Source organism: Lichenostomus cassidix, chromosome 6, assembly GCF_008360975.1.
Source record: "Lichenostomus cassidix isolate B80296 chromosome 6, HeHo_3.0, whole genome shotgun sequence".
Taxonomy (NCBI): Eukaryota; Metazoa; Chordata; class Aves; order Passeriformes; family Meliphagidae; genus Lichenostomus; species Lichenostomus cassidix.
Genome location: NC_139487.1, coordinates 31696415 through 31718467, shown reverse-complemented (window position 1 = coordinate 31718467; position 22053 = coordinate 31696415). Strand labels below are relative to the sequence as shown.

General features: G+C 54.1%; 3 protein-coding genes across 13 annotated transcripts in view; 1 reads left to right on the top strand and 2 right to left on the bottom strand.

Annotated features, from left to right (window-relative positions):
• Window positions 1-6781, top strand: part of CDH23 (cadherin related 23) — a 177326-nt gene extending 170545 nt beyond the window's left edge. For 2 of the 5 annotated variants that reach the window (XM_085064345.1, XM_085064347.1), the window contains exons 54-68: window positions 239-433; window positions 737-847; window positions 1029-1158; window positions 1309-1572; window positions 1697-1858; window positions 1971-2227; window positions 2466-2563; window positions 2648-2768; window positions 2922-3001; window positions 3285-3325; window positions 3621-3681; window positions 4069-4198; window positions 4279-4401; window positions 4575-4688; window positions 5641-6781. In XM_085064345.1, coding sequence (XP_084920471.1) covers window positions 239-433; window positions 737-847; window positions 1029-1158; window positions 1309-1572; window positions 1697-1858; window positions 1971-2227; window positions 2466-2563; window positions 2648-2768; window positions 2922-3001; window positions 3285-3325; window positions 3621-3681; window positions 4069-4198; window positions 4279-4401; window positions 4575-4688; window positions 5641-5967 — 2214 coding nt within the window. In that variant the 3' untranslated portion in view covers window positions 5968-6781. Of the gene's footprint in view, window positions 1-238; window positions 434-736; window positions 848-1028; window positions 1159-1308; window positions 1573-1696; window positions 1859-1970; window positions 2228-2465; window positions 2564-2647; window positions 2769-2921; window positions 3002-3284; window positions 3326-3620; window positions 3682-4068; window positions 4199-4278; window positions 4402-4574; window positions 4689-5640 lie in introns of those variants that run through there. The other 3 variants (XM_085064346.1, XM_085064344.1, XM_085064348.1) reach the window with 2 other exon arrangements.
• A 206-nt stretch (window positions 6782-6987) lies between these two features.
• Window positions 6988-14750, bottom strand: LOC146435621 (prosaposin-like). Of its 2 annotated transcripts, none has more exons than XM_085064356.1 (14): window positions 14579-14750; window positions 11333-11457; window positions 10986-11063; window positions 10774-10899; window positions 10393-10587; window positions 9765-9908; window positions 9443-9499; window positions 8980-9087; window positions 8694-8780; window positions 8411-8594; window positions 8164-8333; window positions 7995-8075; window positions 7742-7849; window positions 6988-7653 (listed from the first exon to the last, which is right to left on the bottom strand). In XM_085064356.1, exons 1-14 carry the CDS (start codon window positions 14637-14639, stop codon window positions 7618-7620), a joined length of 1560 nt encoding a protein of 519 aa, XP_084920482.1. In that variant the 5' UTR covers window positions 14640-14750; the 3' UTR covers window positions 6988-7617. The 2 variants fall into 2 exon arrangements, with proteins under 2 accessions (XP_084920482.1, XP_084920483.1); XM_085064357.1 differs by having other exon boundaries at window positions 10986-11060.
• Window positions 14751-15344: 594 nt separating this feature from the next.
• The window catches only part of PSAP (prosaposin), a 29860-nt gene continuing 23151 nt past the window's right edge, over window positions 15345-22053 (bottom strand). For 4 of the 6 annotated variants that reach the window (XM_085064349.1, XM_085064351.1, XM_085064354.1 and 1 more), the window contains 6 exons: window positions 21225-21320; window positions 20845-21031; window positions 20571-20722; window positions 18848-18928; window positions 18195-18302; window positions 15345-17640 (listed from right to left, as the gene is read on the bottom strand). In XM_085064349.1, coding sequence (XP_084920475.1) covers window positions 17605-17640; window positions 18195-18302; window positions 18848-18928; window positions 20571-20722; window positions 20845-21031; window positions 21225-21320 — 660 coding nt within the window. In that variant the 3' untranslated portion in view covers window positions 15345-17604. The remainder of the gene's footprint in view (window positions 17641-18194; window positions 18303-18847; window positions 18929-20570; window positions 20723-20844; window positions 21032-21224; window positions 21321-22053) is intronic. The other 2 variants (XM_085064350.1, XM_085064353.1) reach the window with 1 other exon arrangement.

The following is a 22053-nucleotide window of genomic DNA, read 5'->3' as shown; positions in this document are numbered from 1 at the left end:
TTTCTGGGAAGCCAGACTTAACTCAGCCAGTCCCCAATGCATGTCTCAGCTAGTCTCCAGCCACCCTGCCAAAGGGAATCATGGCCCCACGTTGCCAGCCCCTGGCTGGGTTTTGGGTAGTGGGAGCTTGCAGACCTCCAAACCCAAGGGATTTTGGGCCAAGGGGGTCTTTAGGGGCAGGGGGAGCAAGGGGTTTCTGTGCAATGCCAAGGCTGAAGGGCTGTGTGTGTGCAAGCAGGAGATCCCTCTGCGGTCCAACGTCTATGAGGTGTATGCCACAGACAAAGACGAGGGTCTCAACGGAGTGGTGCTCTACAGCCTGCTGAAAACCGGTGCAGGGAACAAGGACTGGGAGTATTTCAGCATCGACTCTGTCAGCGGGCTGATCCAGACAGCCATGCGGCTGGACAGGGAGAAGCAGGCAGTGTACAATGTGAGCCAGGCATGGGGCCAGGGTGGGCCTGGAGGCTGTGGGTCTGGGATAGGACTGGTGGGATGCCAGTGATGTGGTGGGGATGGGGTCAGCAGATACAGTTGTGGAGATATCACACCTGACAGGAACCGGGTGGTTATCAAGTGCCATCGAGGGGGTTGCATCCTGGGGGCCAACACCCAAGTCCCTGTTAAATCCCCCCAAAATCCTCCACCATCCAGCTGTCCTCTCTGTCCCTGCCTCAATGATGTCTCCCACGCCATGTGGTTTTGCCCAGGACAGCCCTTTTGCCTTTCTCCCCAGCTGATCATCGTGGCCTGCGACCAGGGCCAGCCACCCTACGAGACCATGCAGCCCCTCCAGATAGCGCTTGATGACATCGATGACAATGAACCCATCTTCCTCAGGCCACCTGTAAGGCACCAGGGTGAAGGGGATGGCATGCAGGGGATGCAGGGATGGAGATGCCAGTGAGCACATGTGACAGAGATGCACATTTGGGCATCACCGTGTGGAGAGCACCGTGGGATTTGTCTGCTTTTATTTAAAGCAGCCTCGGCGCCCCTAACATTTCTTTCTCTGGGGTTTCTGGCAGAAAGATAGTCCCCAGTACCAGGCACTCTCTGTCCCCGAGCACTCACGGCCAGGCACTGTGGTGGGGAATGTCACCGGGGCCGTGGACGCTGATGAGGGCTCCAATGCCATCGTCTACTACTTCATAGCAGGTGGGCATGGAGATGGCAGCTCTGTGTCACCACACACACCCTCACCCAGGGTTTCCATCATCTCCTCACTGCCTCTCTGCCCTGCTCAGTGGGCATTTTGGAAGTGCCAAGCCTAAAGGGGACTAACTGGGGACCTCCTTCTGCGCCCAGCTGGGAACCAGGAGAGCAACTTCCAGCTGAGCAGAGAGGGGAAGCTGAAGGTCTTGCGAGACCTGGACCGGGAGAAGGAGCCGTACCACTCCATCATTGTTAAAGCATCCAGCCAGAGGAACTGGTCCCCTCCCCAGGGCCAGCGGGCAGGAAGAGCCCAATTCTGGGATCTCAGTGAAGACCTGACCCTTCAGGAGGTGCGGATCTTCCTGGAAGACATCAATGACCAGTCTCCCCAGTTCACCAAGTCAGAGTACACGGCGGGTAAGGGGTGCCAGGGGCTGGGAGGGCACCAGGAGCCAGAGATACTTCAAGGAAAATCCAGCAGGATGATGGGGCAGTGAGATCCAGCCTGGCCCCAGGTCCCTTTCCCATCTCTCCCTCAAAGGGGTTGCCACTGATGCCAAGGTGGGGTCAGAGCTGATCAGAGTGGTCGCAGTGGACGCCGATGTGGGCAATAACAGCCTGGTCCTGTACAACATCCTGGGCATCCGCTACATCAAGCAGCACTCCAATGACTCCGAGGAGGTGGCCAACATCTTCAGCATTGGTGGGTACCCTGCTGCAGGGGGATGGGGCCCTGGGCAGAGAGACCCCTGTGGCCAAAGATGTCCCCATGGCTGGGGTCACTAATCACGGGCTTGTGACTGCCCATTGCCCAGGAACCCTTGATGGCATCCTGCGAACCTTTGACCTCTTCACGGCCTATAACCCTGGCTACTTCGTGGTGGACATTATGGCCTCTGACCTGGTGGGCCACAATGACACAGCCGTTGTGGGGATTTACATCCTGCGAGATGACCAGCGGGTAAAAATCATCATCAACGAGATCCCTGACAAGGTCAGGCAGTTTGAGGAGGAGTTCATCAGCCTGCTCTCCAACATCACGGGCGCCATCGTCAACACGGATGACGTGCAGGTAACCATCCGCCTCGGAGGTTGCTTTGAGGGGTAGGTGACCTTCCACATGCAGCTTGGGAGGTCTCCTTTGAGGGAATCCTGCCAGGATAGTCATAGACACCCCTGGGCTCTGAATGTGATAGATACACTCCAGGTTAGGGTGTGCTAAAGGGGTCCAGATGGATGCCTGAGGGTCTCTTGCCATGTTCAGGAGGAGACTCCTCTCCCACACTGCAGACCTTGCTGTCTCTTCCCAGTTCCATGTTGACAAGAAAGGTCGGGTGAACTTTGCCCAGACGGAGCTGCTGATCCACGTGGTGAACAGGGAGACCAACCGCATCCTGGACGTGGAGCGGTACGCCCCCCGGCCCCCCACACAGCCCGGCTCCGCGGGGACCCTCATGATGTCAAGGTGCCCAAGCAACCTTTCTCTTCCCAGGGTTATTCAGATGATAGATGAGAACAAGGAGCAGCTGAGGAATCTCTTCAGGAACTACAATGTGCTGGACGTGCAGCCCGCCATCACTGCCCGGGCGCCAGATGACCTCTCGGCTCTGCAGGTGAGGGTCCAGCTGGGGCTGCAGGGGTTGCTCGCAGGTGGGGTGATGTCCCATGGGACTGGGGAGATGTTCCACCCACAGAACTTTGGGCTTGTGCCCACCAGCGGGTGATTGCTCCGTGCCGGAGGTTTCCACCTTTCTTGTCTCTCCTAGATGGCAATCATTGTGCTGGCTGTCCTGCTCTTCCTGGCTGCCATGCTCTTCATCCTCATGAACTGGTACTACCGGACAGTGTGAGTAACTCCCAGGCTCTCCCGTCCCCTGAAATATCCCCTCAGGCTGGGGGGACCAGTGTGGCTTCTCCCAGCCCTGGAAATGGCCAGAAAGCAAAGGAGGGCATCAGTTTCCAACACCTCGTCCTCCAAAATGCACTGTTTTAATACTGGTAGTACCTCTCCCTTCCAAGCTAATGGAATACAGGGGTATCCCTGTATGAAGGGTTATTGCAAATCTGTATGTCCCTCTCCTTTCCAGCATCTTTATTTCTCTCCCTGATTCCCTGTGGTTCTTTTGCAGGCACAAAAGGAAATTGAAAGCCATCGTGGCTGGCTCCACTGGTGAGCAGTGTTTGGGGTGTCCCAGCTGTGTGGGGGAGTGGGGTGCATGGAGAGCATGGAGGAGGTCACAGGGACACGTGGGGGATGTCACGGGGTGTGTATCAGAAGTGATCCTGCCCAGTGAGGTGCAATGGTGGAGGCTTCTCTCAGCATCAAACTCTGTGTTATCAGCCACATCCCAGCGTGTTTCTCGCTGCCTTTTTGGTTGTTCTTTATCCCTCTCTGATGTCATGGCATGGTTTGCTGCTCAGCCTGCTGATGTGCCCCCTGTAACCCCCATCCCTGCCTTTTGCAGGGAACAGAGGCTTCATGGACATCATGGACATGCCGAACACCAACAAGTACTCCTTTGATGGGTGAGTGCCACCTCCTGGGCTTGGCAGCTGCTCCCAAGAGAGGGAGTTTTGGAGCTCCTGTGTTTTGGAGCCAGGAGGTGGAGACACAATGCCTCTCTGCTCTGCGCTGCGTGGAACATGACTCTGAACCCGGGACATGTGCTTGCTTTGAGAGCTTTCGAAGCTGAAAAATCTTGTTCTTTCTCCTGTGACTCCATCTCTGCCGATCCTGGCCAGGTTTGGAGTAAGCAGAGATGACAGGCAGGTGTCACATCTGGATCCAGAGCAGCCAAATTCATACCTGCACAGGACAGGAGGAGGCAGTGCAGCCTCAGCATCCGGGCTCTGGATGGGGTTAGGGATAACACCACTGTTTGGCTGTGCTGATGGCTGTTCCTCCCCGGGCAGGGCCAACCCGGTGTGGCTGGACCCCTTCTGCAGGAACATGGAGCTGGCAGCGCAGGCGGAGCACGAGGATGATCTGCCGGAGAACCTGAGCGAGATCACAGACCTCTGGAACAGCCCTGCCCGCACCCACGTGAGGCACAGCCCCCTCCAGGACACTGTCCCTGCTCCTGGCACCCACGGCACCTCCTCAGCCACTCTCTCCTCCCGCAGGGCACCTTCGGGAGAGAGCCCTCCGCCGCCAAGCCCGAGGATGACCGCTACCTGCGGGCAGCCATCCAGGAGTACGACAACATCGCCAAGCTGGGGCAGATCATGCGGGAGGGACCCATCAAGGTGAGTGTTGAGGGAAGGCATCCTCCACTGAGGGCTCTTCTCTTTCAGCTATACCTTCCAGGTTCACAGCACCGGAGGGTGATGTCGCTCCAAAAAATGCTGGGATGGGGCCAGGCTCCCTCTGATCAAACCATGTCCCTTGGATAACCCACAGTCTCTCCCCCTCCACCCAGGGCACTCTCCTGAAGGTGGTGCTGGATGATTACATGCGCTTGAAAAAGCTCTTTGCCCAGCGGATGGTGCATAAGGCCACCTCCAGTCAGGGGGACCGCTCCTCGGTCTCAGAGGTAGAGGGGTGTGCGTGGGCGTGGGGAGATGCTTGCCGTGCCCTCTGGGATGCAGTGTGTCTTCCTACTCCCACAAGCTGTGGTCACTCCCTGTGGCCATGGTCCCTGTCCCCCAGTGGTCTTCCCACTCACTGCTTGGTCAAAATGAGCCACATGTTGGTTTTCCACTGGTTCCCGCTGCTGTTTTTTCACTGGTTTTCCAGGCTGCTGGTTCCCCACAGTGACTCCCTGTGATTCCTCTGACCATCAGCAGCAGCTTCTCCCTTGGTCCCTCCAACCCTGGGGGAGGATGCCCCTCTTTGCAGGGTGGGCTCTGTCCATCAGCTCCCATTTCTGTCAAGGTTGGCCGTCTGTGGCCATGTGGGAGGTCATATTCCCTCCCTTCTGCTCCTCTGAGCCCATCAACCCAGCAGTCTTTTGAGGAAGAGAGATTGGGATGGAGGGTGCTGGTGCAGAAGGGCTGGTGTGGGGAGAAGCAACTCCTTCTGCAGCCTTCTACCTTTCTGTGGGGGGCAAAACGAGGGACAAAGAGAGCAGAGGAGAAGACTGCCTTTCAACCCTTCCGCCCTCCATCTGTCCTTGCCCTTAGTCCCCTCCAACCCCATCCAGCCCTCCTTCGTCTTCTTTCCCTGTCTGACTCCTGCCCCACCACCCTCATATAACCCCAAATCCCAACTGGGTCCAAACTGCTCCTTGGCCACTCTGAGGTGGGCTGCAAGACACACCACCCTGCTGGCAGCCAGTGCCTGAGCCAGGGCATCCACCCAAGGACGGAGGGATCCAGCTGGAGGTCATTTCCTGCTGATCCTCATCACCACGCTCTGAGGGTGCTTCAGAAGAGGAGGGCACATCCCTCCCGCTGGATTCCAGCATGGCAGGAGGTTTGGAGTCAGGGAAGCCAGGAGCTGCTGTGGCCACGGTGGTGATTCCCCCCCTCCATGGCTCTTCGCAGCTGATCCAGAAGGAGCTGGAGGACGAGGAGGAGGAGCGCAGTCCCAGCCAGGGCAGCCTGCGCTTCCGGCACAAGCAGCCGGTGGAGCTGAAAGGTCCCGACGGCATCCACGTGGTGCACGGCAGCACGGGCACGCTGCTCGCCTCCGACCTCAACAGCCTGCCCGAGGACGACCAGAAGGTGCTGGGTCGCTCGCTGGAGACTCTGACCACCGACTGCGGTGGCTACAGCGACCACAACGCCCGCACCGAGTCGGCCAAGTCCACCCCCCTGCACAAGATGCGGGAGGTGATCATGGAGAGCCCTCTGGAGATCACCGAGCTATGACGAGCGGTGGTGCTGGCGGTGCTCCTCTAGGCGAGCCGGAGCCGGCGGGGATGAAGCACAGAGCAGGGGGGCCGTGCTGGGGGCCAGGGGCAGCCCGAGACCGGTGCTTGGCCCCCTCTTCCCCCGCAGAAGGAGTCCAGGCTAACCAGTGCAGATCGCTCCGGCAGCCTCGGAGAGCTTGGCCCCGGGAGAGGGCTCTCAGGACCGGAATGCTTTTACTCACCTGTCATTTATCCATGAAACCATTAAATTTTTTTTTATTTTTCTTATTAAAAAAAAAAAAAAGTTTTTTTTTCTAAAAAAAAAAAAAAGGAGAAGAAAAGAGAAGCTAAATGAATCTGATGAGTCCAGACTGGACGGGGGGAGGAAGTGCAGTGAGGATGCGGATGATGTGCTGCCACAGCATCCCTGGGCACAGGCTGGGGACAAGCAGCTGTCACACCTCGACCACGGGCACGGGGAGGGCCAGGGCAGCGTGGGGAGAGACCCGAGTCCTTTTGGCATTAACATCACCTTTCCAGTAAGGAAAGACCCAAAAAATTGAAAAGAAAAAAAAACCAACCCAAAGACATTCCTCCATTTCGCTGGCTTTACCAAAACTTGTTGCGATGTCAAAAAAGAGAGAGACTGACAGTAACTGGGGCTTCTGGATGTGGAGTGCTCGTGCGTGTCTTTTGTTGCCCTATTCTTTCCCCTTCTCTCTTGCATTTGGGTTTGTTCGTTCGGGGGTTTGTTTCCAGTCGTAACCTTGTGGAGAGTTTCGGGCACGGTCTGTTACGGGACTCAGAAATACACTGTCTATGGCTTTGGGTAACCTGTCTGTTGTCCTTCCTCCCCAGATCCATCACACCCAAACCCCCTTTGGAAGCAAATTCACCCCTCTTTTAATTCACCCCTCAATCCATCATCTTCATGAGGTGCCAGCCTGTGCCTTGGATTTTGGGGGAGCATTAAATGTCCTCTGGGTTTACCCACACCCCCGTTGCAGCCCCCAGCACAAGGAGGAAGGACACCACCAGCCAGGCTCATGGGAAGAATTTATTTGTGATGGGATGCTCCCATGCACGCTCAGGACCAGGCACTGCGGGTGTCCCCCTGCTGCGGTGGGGACGGACGAGCCAGCACCCTGCGGGGTCAGCACAGGACCCCCAGCAGGGGTGGGAGTGTGAAAGGGAATCCTGGCACCCAAACTCATCCATTTTGTGTTCAGGAGAGGCTGCTGCTGGCCAGGAGCAGGGAGCTGGCGTTTGGGCAGCAGAACCCAGCCCAGCCCACGGGGACAGATCCACATTGCAGGATCTGGGCCTTACGAGTGGTTCAGGGTGGGATGGAGTGGTTGAGATGGGATTGGGGGTGGGAATAGAGGTGGGGATAGAGGTGGGCATGGAGATTTTGCAGTCACCCTGAGAGACATCAAGGCTGAATCCCCAGTCCTGAAAATATGAGTCCCTTAACCTGATTCGGAAATCCAAGCCCCAGGAGCAGAAGAGGAAGTGGCAGAGGCCGCTGGGGTTCCCTGTAGCCCTGCTGGCACGACGAGGCCAGTTGAATCCTGCTGTTGGTCTGTGAGTGCAGGCACGTCCCAAGGGAAGGGAGCCAGGATCCCAAACCAAACGGCAGAGCAAGTCCAGCCAGCTGAGGAGATGGCTCCTAGTTCCACACGTGACGCTGGCAGTGTGCGACGGCCTGTGGGAGCACAGGGTGGGATGGCAGTAGGATGCAGGGACACATGACACCCTGCCAGCCCCGGGGAGGGGACAGCACCAGCACTTACATTGCACTCGACCGCCGTGGCCATGTTCTTGCACCAGTACTGAGGGCCCCAGACACAGGGGGCCGAGCCCAGGAGATCCTCCTTGCCTGAGTCACAAGCTCTGATTTTCTGCATTGCCAAGGAAAAGAGTGGAAGGGGAGGGATAAAAATCTCCACGAGCACCCTTTGACCACTCTGCCCCTCTGTGAGCCCCCAGGCTCGGACTAAAGATGCCCATCTCGGTCTTGGCCACCGCAGGGATGAGGACACTTACGGTGCAGACGAAGGTGGGGTCCATCATCTGCACGAAGAGCCGCACGGCCGCCGGCTCGTACTGCATCACGAGCGCTTCACACTGGGAGGGAGAGAGGGGGTGAGCCCGGCGGGGGTGTCAGGGGTGTCAGGGGTGTTCCCCCGGGCTGGGCGTGTCCCCCTCGGCTGACCTTGCTGGTGAGCGGTGCGGGCAGCATGGCACAGCCCTTCTCCAGCACCTCGCCCAGCTCCTCCAGCGTCTCGTTCTTGAGCAGCTCGTTGTCGAAGTAGGTGATGATGATCTGGCAGACGTTGCAGAAGGCACCGGCGCTCACCGCCAGCTGCTCCAGTGAGGCAGCCCCTGCAGGACACGGGCCATCAGCACCCAGGGGAGGGGACACCCACTCCAGGGGACCTGGTGTCTGGGTGCCAGCTCACCGAGGTGGGTGTCCCCGCTGCGGGGACAGCAGTGCAGCATGGTGCAGACGGCCGTGGGGTCGGTGGCCTCCAGCAGCATGATCACCACGGCCTTGCCGTAGGAGTTGACGAAGTCCTTGCACTGCCCGATGACGCCGTGGGGCAGCATGTAACACACTTTCTCGATGTCGTTCACCAGTTGTTCCTGCCGGGACAAGGCAAAAGAGGGAAACCCCGGCTCCTTGCTGCCCCTTTGCACCCTGCCCCAGCTCCCCCAGCCCTGCATCACAGGGCTGGGGCTCACCTCTGTCACGTTGTTCTCCAGGAGGCTCTCGACTGTCTTCACGGTGAACTGGCACACGTCACACAGTGGAGTGTTCACCACCCTGTCCTGTCGAGACAAGGGGGTGGGATGCATGCCGAGCCCCCCCAGAGCCACCCTCATCCTATTCTGTCATCATCACCCACGTAAGGCATTCCCCACCTCGGATTAATGGAGATGCTTCAGGAAATAAAATGCAAAATAAGGCTCCCCCTTCACAATGTTTGGATTTTAAGGAACACAGCAGTGTTGGAGGATCTCTACTTACCCCCAGCATGCTCAGGATCTGCATCCCCTTCTCTGTGAGCAGTGTGTGGAAGGGCAGTGCCGAGGTGGAGGCACAGAGTCCCAGATGGCCACACAGCTCCATCGGGCCCTGGGGAGAGAGACATCCCGATCAGGTGGGCCTTGTCCCTCAGGGGGGAAACCTGCACCCCCAGTTTCCCCATGGAGGGGGATTTCAGCCCACTGGAGCATGTGTCTCACTTACCTCAGCCTGCTACCGGTGGAGGGGCCAGAAAATGGCAAGAAAAAATGAACATAAAATATGATTACAGCAGTTGCAAGCCAAAGAGAAGGGAAAAAAATTAAAGTTTGTAAGAATATAAAGCAGTGGGTCTAATTTTTAAAAAGAGAGCATTTGCTGACAAGGCCCCTTGACTGTGCCACTCAGAACCCCCAGCTGGCACCCACTGACCCCTGGCACCCCTGGGGACCCCTCACCCTCTCACCATGTAGTGCAGCAGCTGGGCAGCTGTGTCTGTGTACTCAGCCAGGGAGTGCTTGCACTGTGGGAGAGAGACATGGCATCAGTGCTCAAAAGTGGACACTCCCCGACCCGGGCAGGCATCTGCAAGAGATGCTCCCATGCCATGGTGGCATCGAGGAGGAGAAAGGAGCCCATCCCTGGAAGTGTTCAAGGCCCCAAGGACAGGGTGTGAAGCAGCCTGGGAGAGTGGCAGGTGTCCCTGCCCATGGCAGGGGGGTGGAATGAGATGGTCTTTAAGGCCCCTGCCAACCCAAACCGTTGTGATTCCCTGCTGTCTCCCTCACCCGCTGTGCCAGGTCGGGTGTCAGGCTCTCGCACACCCGCTTGGCGTGGCCCACCAGCGCCCAGGTGAAGGCAGCACTGGTCCCCAGCTCCTGCTGCACGGCTGTCACCAGCTGCAGGCAGTCCCCACACACCTCTTCCGTCTCCTGCAGGGTAACAAGGGCAGGAACAAACTGGTAATCCCAAAATAAAACCACCCTCCCCCCACCCCAATACCTGCATTTGCAGGGTTGGGATTTAAATGCTGGCTGCAATTTGGGGCAGCACTTTGACCAATATCTTTCTAGTTCCCTCCTACATCCTGCAATATCCCCCCAAATTGGTGACACCCCTAACCAGAAGTCATTTCAGCTGTGCAATAATTTTAGGGGGTTTCTCTAATTGCTGTTAAGTAGGTGATGCTTTCAGGGGATTCTCACCCTTGAGCAGCATTAAGACACTGGCACAGGTTGTTCAGAGAAGCTGCCCCATCCCTGGGAGTGTCCAAGGCCAGCTTGGATGGGGCTTGGAAGAACCTGGTCTCCTTCCCTGTCCATGGCAGGGGTTTGGACCATGATCTGTAAAGTCCCTTCCGACCCAAGCCATTCCATGATTCCATGATCAGCACCATTCTTGCCTGTGCCATGGTACCTGGGCCTCGCCATGAGACAGGTCCTGGGGATGGAGCAGGAGGGGAACGTTGGCTATGAAGGGGGAGATCAGGTCAGCAAAGTCCTGCGTGGGGCCTGTGGGAGCTGGTGGTGGCTTCTGAAACTTCAAGGTCCCCGTGGGTCTGTCCCGGCGCTGGCACAGCTTGATGGTCCCACACACCACCTTCGGTTCCGACTGGGGGAGCAGAGGGGTGGGGGCTTGAGGCTACATCTGCCCCATCACCCTCCCCCTGCCTCCCCCATCCCCCATCTCATCCTTCAAATGGCTTGTCCCAGGCTCAAGGAGCCTCCTTTGCTCCACAAGCCCCCAAGATATCCCAAACTATGGAGAAACCCAAGCCAGGGGCTTCTCCTGCATTACCAGCACTTGCTTGCCCAGCTGGACAAGGACAAGGATGCCAGTGTCCACCATCCTCTTGCATTTGACAGACCAGTCCTGGAAGGGCAGGTACTGGCATCGCTTATCCAAGAAGAGCCTCAGCTTTTCCTGGGTGACAGAAAGAGCGTTCAGGGTGTCAGTGGTGTTGGTGGGGAGGAATGCCAGCCCCACATCCCCTTCCTGCTGAGACCCACCTCGGTGCGGTTGTCCTGCAGGATCTTGCCCACCACAGAGACTGCCACCTGGCACAGGTGACAGGGAATTCCCTTCTGCTGAGAGAGAGGGGACACGTCGGGATGCTGTCATGGCACCCAGACCCACTGGTTGCTCTCCAGACCCCAATCTTCCACCCCACCACAGGGCACTTGGGAACGTCCCGGGGCACCCCATGATTTTTGCCGTTCACTCCGCAGACACGTTGCTGCCTGAGGGTGCCAGATGCTGGAGCGGGCAGGCTGGATTCTCCCCCCAGCTCCATGTTTTGGGGCAGATGGGCACTTCTCCCCCAGGCCCCCACATTCCCTGCTCCCAGCACGGTTACCCCCAGCGCCTGGTCCCACACGGTGAGCCGGCAGAGCTCCAGTGCCCCGCACTTGGCCGCAGTCTCCACATCGCGGCACCAGTCCTCCGGCTGCTCGCCACACTCGTGGAGGGGGCTAGCCCCGGCTGTGGGAGGGGAGAGGAGACTGTCAGCCCACCAGGCACCCCAAGATACCAAACTGACTTCCCCATCTGCACCCTAGTGAGATAGGGGTGATGCTCCTCACCATCCCACTGTGATTTCACCTCAGCTCCCAAAGTGGTTTATAAATTATTTTTTGGTTTATAAATTATTTTTTAATGTCGGTTTTGCCAGGTCACTGCCTGCAGCCAGCTTTTCCAATGGGATGTCACAGTGTCAAAAGCAAAGAGAGTTTGGGGCTCGTCCTCAGTCTCACAACACCCTTTGACATGCTGCAAGGCGGCTGCTTACAAAAGCAGCAGTAAATCTTGCAAAATGGGCAAACTTGGGGCGCCAGCTCTCAGCCCCACACGACAGCCTGATAGTCACGCCACGGCTCCCGGCAACGATTGAGCAACCCCACTTTTGGTGGAGTTTTTTTGGTTTTATTTCCTTCCCACGACAGCATTTTCTCCGGTCTGTAAATCCCGCACGGCATCGCCCGCCGCGGCCGCCCCAGCAGCGCGGTGGCGTGGCGCAACAGCAGCGCTTTAATTGTCACCTTGGTGTGTCAGGACTCATTTTGGATGGGGCGAGTGTTTGTCTCCACCGGGAACTGTGCCCACCCAGGATGCGGCTGGAGGAGGCGAGGCGAGGGCGCAGCCCAAGCCCTTCGCTGCCTTGCTTTGGCCGGGAGCTGCTCCGGGAATTTGGAGGACATATGGGGAGCAGCACACGAGCGGAGTGGCAGACAGGTCCTGCTGCAGACCCTCTTGCAGGGTGTTTCTAAGCAAAGCACAACCCTCCCCACTGCAAGCATTTGCCTCCAGCTTTCATCCCCAGCCCTGTCTGTGATTTTGCACAGCAGGAATAAAGCCAAAGGCAGAAACTGCTCCTTCCACCCAACCCTGCCCTTATCAGGTCTCTCCCCAAAAGCTGCTTTTCCTGCATGCTGGATTATGGCAACGCCTCCAGCTCAGCCATGAGACGGCAGCGTGAGGTGCCCAGGGCCACCCTGGGAAGCCCCCGGCGCTGGGGAGCGTGGGAAGGGGGGTTCCAAGCCCCCCACCGTTCCTGCCTGCCCCCAAAAGCACTGGCGCAGCGCGGCGGGTGCCGGGTGGTGTTTCCACCCCGATTTCCCCATCGGGCTGACGGCAGCGCTGGGGCAGGCGAGCCCCGGGGCAGGGCGAGTCCCCCCGGTTTCCCAGGCTTCCCACACACCTCCCCAGCTGCGCGATGTCGCGCTCGCCGCATCAGCTGAGAGGGATATATTTATTTCTTCAACCCCGGCCCTAGCATCAGGGCAAACAGGAATGGCAAGTCAGCGGAGGCATTAAGGGGCAGCACCAAAACCAAGGAGAGGGGAGACAACAACCCCACAGATTTTTTTTCCGAGCTGGTCCCTCAGCATTTCTCACAGCCCACAGTGGGAACCTGGATCCCACGGGGGGAGCTGGGTGGTCTAAAAGACACCGGTGGTTTGGTCCTGCACTTTTCTGGCTCACAGTGAGCCTCAGCTTGGCCCTTACTCCTCGTCCTGCTCAAGCTGAAACTCAGGCAACAAGTGCTGCACCAGAAAAGTAATTAGGACTATTCATAACACCCAACTGCGGAGAGCAGGGGGAGCTTCTCGAGGTGGAAACCACTGCCACGGGGCAAGCAACTGGGGAAACAGGTGTCCCGTGACCTCTGCTCCACGTTTCAAAGCCGTGTCAGGCACACACACAGCAGGGCAGATGATGCCGGTTTTGGCGAAGGAGAAAGGCAGGGATGCTCCCGTGCCACCATGGTGGCCCAAGACCAGCCACAGCTGCCCTATCCTTGTCTGCCAGGCCCCTGGGATGGGGTGGGCTTTGCCCAGGGGGGATCCAGCACCGAGGTGCAGCTGTGGCAGGGCTGTGTTGGCATTCCATGGAGCCTCAGAGCACCCCGGCCGAGCCGGCAGAGCCCGGCGAGCCGGTTGTGACGTAAACCCCGGGGGTGGCAGCGTGGGCCCCAGCGCCCCAATTCCCGGCCTGGAGCACGCCCCTGTTACAGCAAGAACCATAAATACACTCTGCCCAGCTCCCAAACCCTTCTCCGGGGCTCACAGGGTCCCTGGTTCCACAGCACCTCATGCCGTGGGGTCGAGCTGGCTGCCAGGGCAGGTGTCAGCCCAGGGCTGGACGTGCCGAGCGCAGGTGAACTTTCCTGCTCTGCCTGTTGCTGGCTGGAACACCTAACACATCCCCCCAGCCCGGGTCACACGTGCACAGCCACAATTCCTCCACCATGATGCCTGGGAAGGTCACATCAGAAGATGGGCTGATGGGCCATCAGCGATGGGCTGAGCCTGGGGTAATTGGGGTGCAAGGGGGGCTCTTCACTCTAAAACATGCAGGGGTTGCCTGCAACACAACAGCAGGGCTCCTCTTATTCCAGGGAAGATTTCCCCAGGAAGCAGCTATTTGCCCTCTGGCAAGGACCAGGGGGTAGAAACAGGCTGTTCCCAGCTTGTTTCCTGGGGATGGGCAGGGGCATGACTAAGGGACAGCAGCAGAGGTTTGCCTGCAGGAGGATTCGCTCACAGATACCCGATGCTGAGAGGGCTCCAGAGGTGAGTAGAGCACATCACCCCGATCACCCTTCCCAGAGCTCAGCAAGCCACAGCAGAGGTGGCTTCCTGCCTCTTGCATCCCCTACGAGGATCCTCAGGAAAGGGGAAGCATCAGGTGGCACCGTGGTCACTCTGCTGTGACAACCAAGTGCCTTCCCCAGCTGACACAACCAGGCCTCAGTGCCAAGGGCACCAGAGAGAGCAGCCCCCCTCCCCAGCGCTACAGAGCCACCCCATCAACTGGCTTCCCTCCTGGCAAAACACCAGGTCCACCTGAACCCCAGGGAAGGGAGGGAACAAACCCCTTTTTGCCCTGAGATCACCTTGAAGGGAAAAGTTCCAACACTTATATCCAGGTAGTAAAGCAGCCAGTGATGCCACTTTCCCCAGATCTCCTCTGCCCAACTCCACCACCAGGGGAACGAGGAAGCACAAGGTGGAGCTTAGATACTAAAGCAGGGAATAGTTTTGGGATTCAGCAGGGTTTTCTGGGCTCTCCACATCCTACCTACCCCCAGGCCTGGCCTTACCTTGGTAGTAGCCCAGGCACAGAGAAATGATCAGCACCAAGCCACTCCATTTGCTCGCCATGCCGTTCCTAAGAGTCCTCAGTGGCTGGTTCCTTTTCTATGCTGCTCCCAGACTGAGGAATCTTGGATGGGCAGGGAGAAGCAGTGAGAATCCACACCTACGCAGGGCAATTACCACACCCCTCACTTTATGCCTTGATTATAAAATCATCACCAGGGAGGGAGGGACCAGAGCAGGGCAGGTATTCCCAGGAGGTCAGAAGCAGCCCAGAACCTGCTGCTCAATGTTAACCTGGCTGCCGAGGGTGGGAAAGGACAGGGACAACTGTCCTGGAGCCATGTGACAGCACCATGTGCCCTGCCTTTAAAAGACATTTAAAAGACATTTTTATATTGTATTTGAAATCAAGCAAGGAATGAGGACACAAGGGAAGCCACATTAAATGCAAGTCAGCACGGAAGGCTGGTATCAAGAAGTCCCTCTGGCCTGCGCAAGGCAGCGATTGCAACACAGGGCTGTTGCCTCACACCAGGCGTTGTGTTTGTCCAGGGAAGAGAGCAGCAGCAATCCCAGGCAAGCCTCTTCCATCTGCTACCATGCTCAGCAGAACAAAGGCTTGATGGGACACGCAGCTTAATAGGAACCTGAATCCATTCAGTCCCAGCTTCCCAGTGAGAACTTGGGATGTGCCTTCTCTTGACTCCGCAGCCAAGGGGAACCTCTACAACATCCTCTGCCGATGAAAAAGGTGAAACACACAAACTCACAGGTTTACAGAAGTTTTTATTGTTCATTAAGGAAGCTTTTGTGCAAAAAACAAAAAAAGAAAAAAAAAATCAAGACAATGCTCTTTAGAAAGCAACTGCATGTGTCCCCCCCAGCATGACTCAAGCAGGTCAGGTGCCACGGTCCACAGGAAGGGAGAAATCTAAAGGGACTCCCAGCAGCAGCACAGGACTTCCCCCAGTTCACCTTGCCCAGCAGGTCACCAGCATGAATCCCACTAAAAACCCCAGGAAAATAAAACCTTCCCAACCTGCTGTCAATGCAGCCCCACCTGCCCCCAAAAAAGATCCACACCATCCAGTTTAAAACAACCTCCATGCCATGGTGTAACACAATCTGTCCCTCCAGGGCAGCGATGCCAAAGGAACATGAGCCCATTTCCTATCTGCTCTATCTACCCCAACTGGGATACACCACCAGAACCACTACACAAGCCTGCCAGGACAGAAAGCTGCAGGTATTTTATATCTTTAGGGAAAATGTTCCTTTTTTTCTCTTGCTTAAAGCCTGAGTGCTTCAGCATTCAGCAAACAGGAGAGACCAACCTCTGCTGCCATCTGTCAGCACTGCCCAGGCTTTTAGTATGTACAGATTAACTAAAAACCTGCAGTCCAGTGGTTTTCCAATGAAAAATAATCTACTTGCGGCTACAGCATTGTTACTGGAGCTCCTGCACACCCCACACACCACAGGAACAGCAGGAGTTACCAGCATCTTTCTGAACTGGAATTTTCAAAGCTCCACAGCTGCCCAGCTGCTCCTTCCCAAAGATCTCCTCAGAGCTGCTTTGGTGCCTCTGTATTGGGGATTAACTTGGTCAGAAGTGCACACCCAATGCAAGGCCCATCCCAAGCAATACAAGTAGGATTCCCACCTCCAAGGATGCTTCACCTCAAGGGCCTGCCATGTTCCCAGGGTAGCAGCCTGCCTTGAATGCTTTTTTGGGATTTCAGGCCATTTCAGTGGAATCTCTGAGGTGTGAAAGGCAGGCTGTCAAGTGTGCTAGCAGAGCTTCAAATACCTACTACAGTGCTCCTACCACCTGCCACCTCTGCTTGCTGAATTTCCCTACAGAAATGGGAACTCTGGGTAATGATTCATACCTCCAGTTACTCAGAAGGGCATCAATGAGAGTGGGTGGGCAGCAGGGGGAGGTGCCCAGAGCCTCACAGCGCCTCTCAAGCTTCAGATGACTGAAATATGCTATGAGGGGGAAAAAGCAGATCAAGGAACAAACAGGCAGTTTACAATATAACCCATTTTTCCACATGTTCCACCCTCAATGGTGAATAATTTTGACATATTCCCAGCTCCTGCTGGCTTAATCCTCCTCCATCTCCCAGTGACAGCTCACTCCACCTCCTCAGCACCAGGCTGGCTGCATGTGGGAAGCTGCAAGACTAAGCAGAATTGAGCAACTAGGATAAGAAAAGAGGGAGTCATTCCTCAGGTAGGCCAGCATGCTTCAGGAGACTGACATCCCACTGGACAGGGCTTGGCAGCAGAACACCCATGCTGAGACTGAGTAGTCCAAGGAAATCAGAAGGATGTGATCAAAGGCTGAGGGAAGGGTTTTCCTTAGCTATAACAACACCATGAGCCACAAGTGTGGTCAGTCAAATGCAAAAGCCTGATCACTCAAATACATCTTTTAAAGTACCAGTTACTTTGAAAGCTAGCTGGGCACACAAAGCCCCTACCTCTGCATCTGTAGAGCTTTGAAAATTCCAGCAGAAAGGATTCCTAGATTCAGCATTATCCCTTAGAGTTCCCATACACAGAAAATTAACATTCCAGCCAGATGTTAAAAATGCAAAGCATGTAAAATCTTCCCAGTGCTGCCTACAGAAAGACATTTGAAAGTTTAGTCACAATCTTGTTCTTTTTCTTAAATTAAAAGATAAGAGCCTTGTCTCCTTTCACCATCTCTGTCATTCTTCCCAGCACATAAAAAACCACTTCAGCCTATCAATTAAAAAAAAAATAATCTACAACACACTGACTATTTTTAGGAGCATAATGAGTTAAACTGTACAATCAGAAATATCTTTGTTAAGTCAACGATGAAGATCTGATCCTCCAACAGCAGCACTGCTACAGAAGAGTTACAACAAAGGAACTTGAAGGTCAAATTGTTAATGAGGCAGAGAGGAGGGACAGGTGAGATACAGCTCTCTGCCAACCTCGGCCCACACTTCTTAAGAGCCATGGCAAACTTTCAGAACTGGAAATTCTTCTTCTAGTTCCACACATGACGTTTGCAGTGATCAACAGCCTAAAGGGGAAGAAATAGCTGATATTAGTGGAAAAAAGCCAGTTTGCAAACAAGCAATTCAACACCTTATCCTGAGCCAAGATCTTGGGAGCAAATCTGTTTTTCTTAAAGTAAGCGATTTCAAAGAGGACTAGAATAAATAACATCCTCATCCCCAACAGCCAAGAGCTTTAGGAAAGAAGGCTGATGACCCTTAGCCATTAAGGCTTGGCAGAAAAAGCAATACTGGAAGCCAATTTTTAGAGCCTGATGAGAGATTGTGACACTCTGTTGGCTGCAGGAACACTGACTAAATATAAAGCTGACACTGTACTTTACTATAGATTCTGAAATACTAGCAGACAGGTGGGGGACACAAAAAGGAGATGAAAATCAGCTTTGAGAAAGCCAAGAGCTATGAGACACCTCTAATCAAACTAGTACCCAGTAACTTTTTTTTTTCTTTTTTTGAACTGAAATTCATCCACTTCAAAGCGTGGCAGAAGGCAAAAGTAGCTCCTAAGGAGCTATCAAAGATCAAGAGGAAGCTGGAGGCACAGTCCTGCTTTACGTACATTGCACTGAGCAGCAGTGTCCATGTTCTTACACCAGTAGCCTGGACCCCAGACACAGGCATCATTCCCCAGGAGAGGCTCTTTAGCTGACTCACAGACTCCGAGTTTCTGGGAAAAGAACAGCAGCACAGTCAGCACCTTTGTAATTGCACCAAGAGATCTCAAGTCCAACCTTATGTCTGATCTTCCCCCTGAGTGAGTGCAGAAGCTCCACTGCAGCAGGTCTCACTGAGGTCACACCTGCAGCTGAATGAGCAGACATCAAGCTGAAACCTGACCCAGGGGAGAATTAAGTTACTGCAGCTCCTTCGTATCAAGTTTTAAAAAACAGATCTTCTAGAGAGGAACCTTTCTCAAGAAATGTCACTTTACCTCCCACCACATTCAGGGCACACCATAGCCTGTCACTGAACCTCAGCAGTGGATAACCACTGGCAGCTCTCTCCTTCTGCCCTTCCTTGTGCTGGGCTGGCAGTCAGACAGCTGTCCATTCAGGAAGCCCCAGGCCTTGCACAAGGGGCTCACTCCAAGCGTTCAACATCCTCATTTTGATTCCAGCAGAGTTTCTGCATGCTGGGCACTGAAAGACACCCAGGACAGTAGGCAGGACTGTATCAGAGCCTGCACTCAATAAAACCAAATGCAATACTCACAGTGCAAACAAAAGTGGGATCCATCACCTCTGCCAAGAGTTGCACAACCACGGGTTCATACTGTTCCACAAACTGCACACACTGGAACAAAACACAGGGTGAGAGATTCTCCTGTTAGAGCCTCTGAAAGCAGAGCAATGTGTGGTCTGCAGCAGGCAGGCCTGCATGCTACCCCAAACACCCCAACAACACTCTTCCAAAGGATAAAGCAGAGGCTTGAGCTCTGCAGACAGCAAAGGAGTCAGGCACTAATCACACAACTACATCACTGTTTTTGCTAGCTCATACCTGCCTGCAACGGTCTGCAGACAGGTGATGAGGAGATAAAGGGTCACAAGGAAAAGAACCAAACAGGACAGGCTTTGGGAAAAGAACCAAGCAGAGGAAGCTTTGACTGCAAAGCTTCATCTCTAATTAGGGAGATCACTCCTGTCTCAAGAGGAAAGCACATGGAACCAGCTGGAGACAAACATCCTGAGCAGGACAGCAGCAAGGACTCCTAAGCAATAACACAAGTTATTCCCTCAGCCCAGGCACCAGCAGGAGCACTTCCTGCCAGAACAGCCTCTCCCTCTAGTGGAGAGGCTCCAGAGCTCCGGAAGATGCTGCTGCTCTCAGCACCAATTAATAAACCAACCACAGCTATTAAACAGCTTCACAGCAGGAAGAGCTGTTCCACAGCTGCTTTAAGCCTCTATATTCTCTGCCCAGTAAACTTACAAGTAGTTTCCACTTGCTGACACTCAGCAGGCACCTAATAAGATTTCCAGGTAAATCTTGATAGCAGTGGTCTACAGGTGTCCCACTGGAATTATACCAGCCTATTTCCAATTACTTCATTAATCCTCTGAACAGGATCAGTGTTGAGGAAGGAAAATAAAACCTTCAGCTGTTCCCACCCACTGTTCTCAGAGGATTTCCAGGCAAACCTTTTCTGACTGCAAATTAGTAAAACAATCCAGCCAGTCAATTCATGCTCTTAAAAGCCTCCATCTATTCAAAGGACTGCCAACTCCCAAGGATGGCAATTGAGCAAACCTAACCCCTCTTGCACTCCAAACTCCTCCCAGCCTCTAGCAGAGAAGACTATTGCAAAAAAGCAACAAGAAATGCTGCTTTCTAGTTTTCCCACATACTCTGCAAAAAGTCCCTGCCTGTGGCAGGCAGGCTGGAATTAGGTAAGTCTCTAAAGTCCCTTCCAAGATTCCATGTTTCATCCTTCTGTTCATCTCCATCTGCCTTGCCCTGACTGGAAGGCAGGCTGCCACACAGCAAAGTCTGCAAGGTCATTCAATTGCCTCAGATCAAGCCTTTTCTCCCCCCCCCCTTTTTTTTTTTTTTTTTTTGCTCTACTGCACATGAGAAGCTGATATGCTTTGGTGCTAATTAGTAAAGGGAAAAGCCTGTGAAGGATCAGGTTGCTGGACACAAGCCAGTCCCAGCTGCACCTGTGGACAGTTTGTCTCCAGCCAGAGACAAGGCATTTGGGCAAACAGAGATCTCTGTTAGGAGTACCTGGACATTTATAGCAGAAGTAGAGACACTTGTGGGACGGACCTAAAATTAGCATGTAGACAGAATATCAGGTGAAACACTCAGAAAACGAGCTTAAGCATAATTGTCACTGTTAGGACCTATGTAAACCAAACAAATCAACAAGGACAGCTCCCAACAACCAACAAGACCTTGGCCTTTTAGTCTGCCTCCTGCACAACCACCTTACCTGATCACTGACAGACTCTGGCAGGAAGTGACAGACTTTTTCCAGTAAAGCTTCAATTTCAGCTGTCGTGGCATTCTTCTCTAGCTCTTTGTCTGCATAAGCCACCACCATCTTGCAGATATCACAGAAGCCACCTGCAGGTTTCACTACAACTGAGAAGGAAAATAAACCAAACATCAGTGCTTGGGTAGTTCCCCCCCAAAAAGAAGAAAGGAGGTAGTATCAGCAAGGTGAACTAGCTCATTTTGAATACCACACAGCCCTCATCACTCACCTGTCTGCTGAGGAAGCTTGCCAGCTGCACAGCACTTCAGCATGGCACACACAGCCTCAGGACTTGTTGACTCCAAGAGCATGTCAATCACAGCCTGGCCATAGACCTCAATGAAGTCCTTGCACTGGTCCTTGACACTTCCCGGGAAGAGGCGGCAAACCACCTCCATCTCATGCACAATCTCCTCCTGAAGCACAGGGGAGGAGTGAATGAGAGACAGAAATTTGACTCAGTTCATAAGCACATCTTTTCTGTCCCACCCAGGAAAGAAATTTTGCTGTTGTGAAAATAGGTAATAAAATTAACTTTCCTTGCCACTGCAGTACAGCCTCATCTCAGCTAAAGCATAGGAAGGGGTACAATGCCCACCACACACACACCTCTGTCTTGTTGCTCTCCAAGAGGCCAGTCACTTCTTTCACCATGGTCTCACAGATTTCACACAAGGAAAATGTTTTCTCTTGAACTGAAGCCTTCTGAACACACAGAAGAAATATACAAACAATAAATCAGCACTGAACCACATTTGACAGGGACAATTCCTAACAGCATTGACCTAGCTGCTCAGTTTGGGCTGTATTCAAAAGGTCACACAGAATCCAAACCCAGCCTCAAAGTTCTCAGTAAAAAGTCTCCCTGAATAAACAGACATTTTGTATGACAAATTTTAGGACTACAGCCCTCAGGCTGTATAAGGAAGGGAGTTGAATTCAGCAGACACAGAGAAATAAGGCATCCCACAGAGAGAAAAGTCAAGGGAAATATACAGTGGTTTTAAAAATGCATTAATGGAGGACAAAACTTCCTAGAATTGTGAGCACCCTCCTGTTTGCAAAAGAAACCAAGGCGCTTCTTCAAACTCAGAGCTTCAGCATTCTGACTCTGATCCCTCATCTGCACCTGCAGAATGCTGCCCCGTTTTTAAAAGGGATCAAAGTATTACTGCAAACAAAGAGCAAAATTCAAACAGAGAATTTACATTTAAGGTGTCATTCAGAACTGCTGCAACAAGAGTTCCCATTTCAATCCTGAAGCATAACCTTGTAGCTCTGGTTCAGTGTAGGCTCTGCTGTTCAAACAAATCAATCAGCTTTCCTACTTCACAAATCAGCATCAGAAACAAGAAAAGGCCAGGAATTTCTATAGAAGGAGACTTGGATTATTCTGTGCATAGAAGCTCATCTTTTTCTGTCTCACCTAGTTTGTTAC

Bases quoted from the DNA above. Each gene is read 5' to 3' on its own strand.
- LOC146435621 (XM_085064356.1), bottom strand. From the start codon at position 14,639: ATGGCGAGCAAATGGAGTGGCTTGGTGCTGATCATTTCTCTGTGCCTG. The intron at 10,900-10,985 runs GTGGGTCTCAGC...TCTGTCACCCAG, and splicing joins TGCAGGACAACCGCACCGAG to GAAAAGCTGAGGCTCTTCTT. The intron at 8,076-8,163 runs GTCAGCCGAGGG...TCTCCCTCCCAG, and splicing joins CCGCACCGCTCACCAGCAAG to TGTGAAGCGCTCGTGATGCA.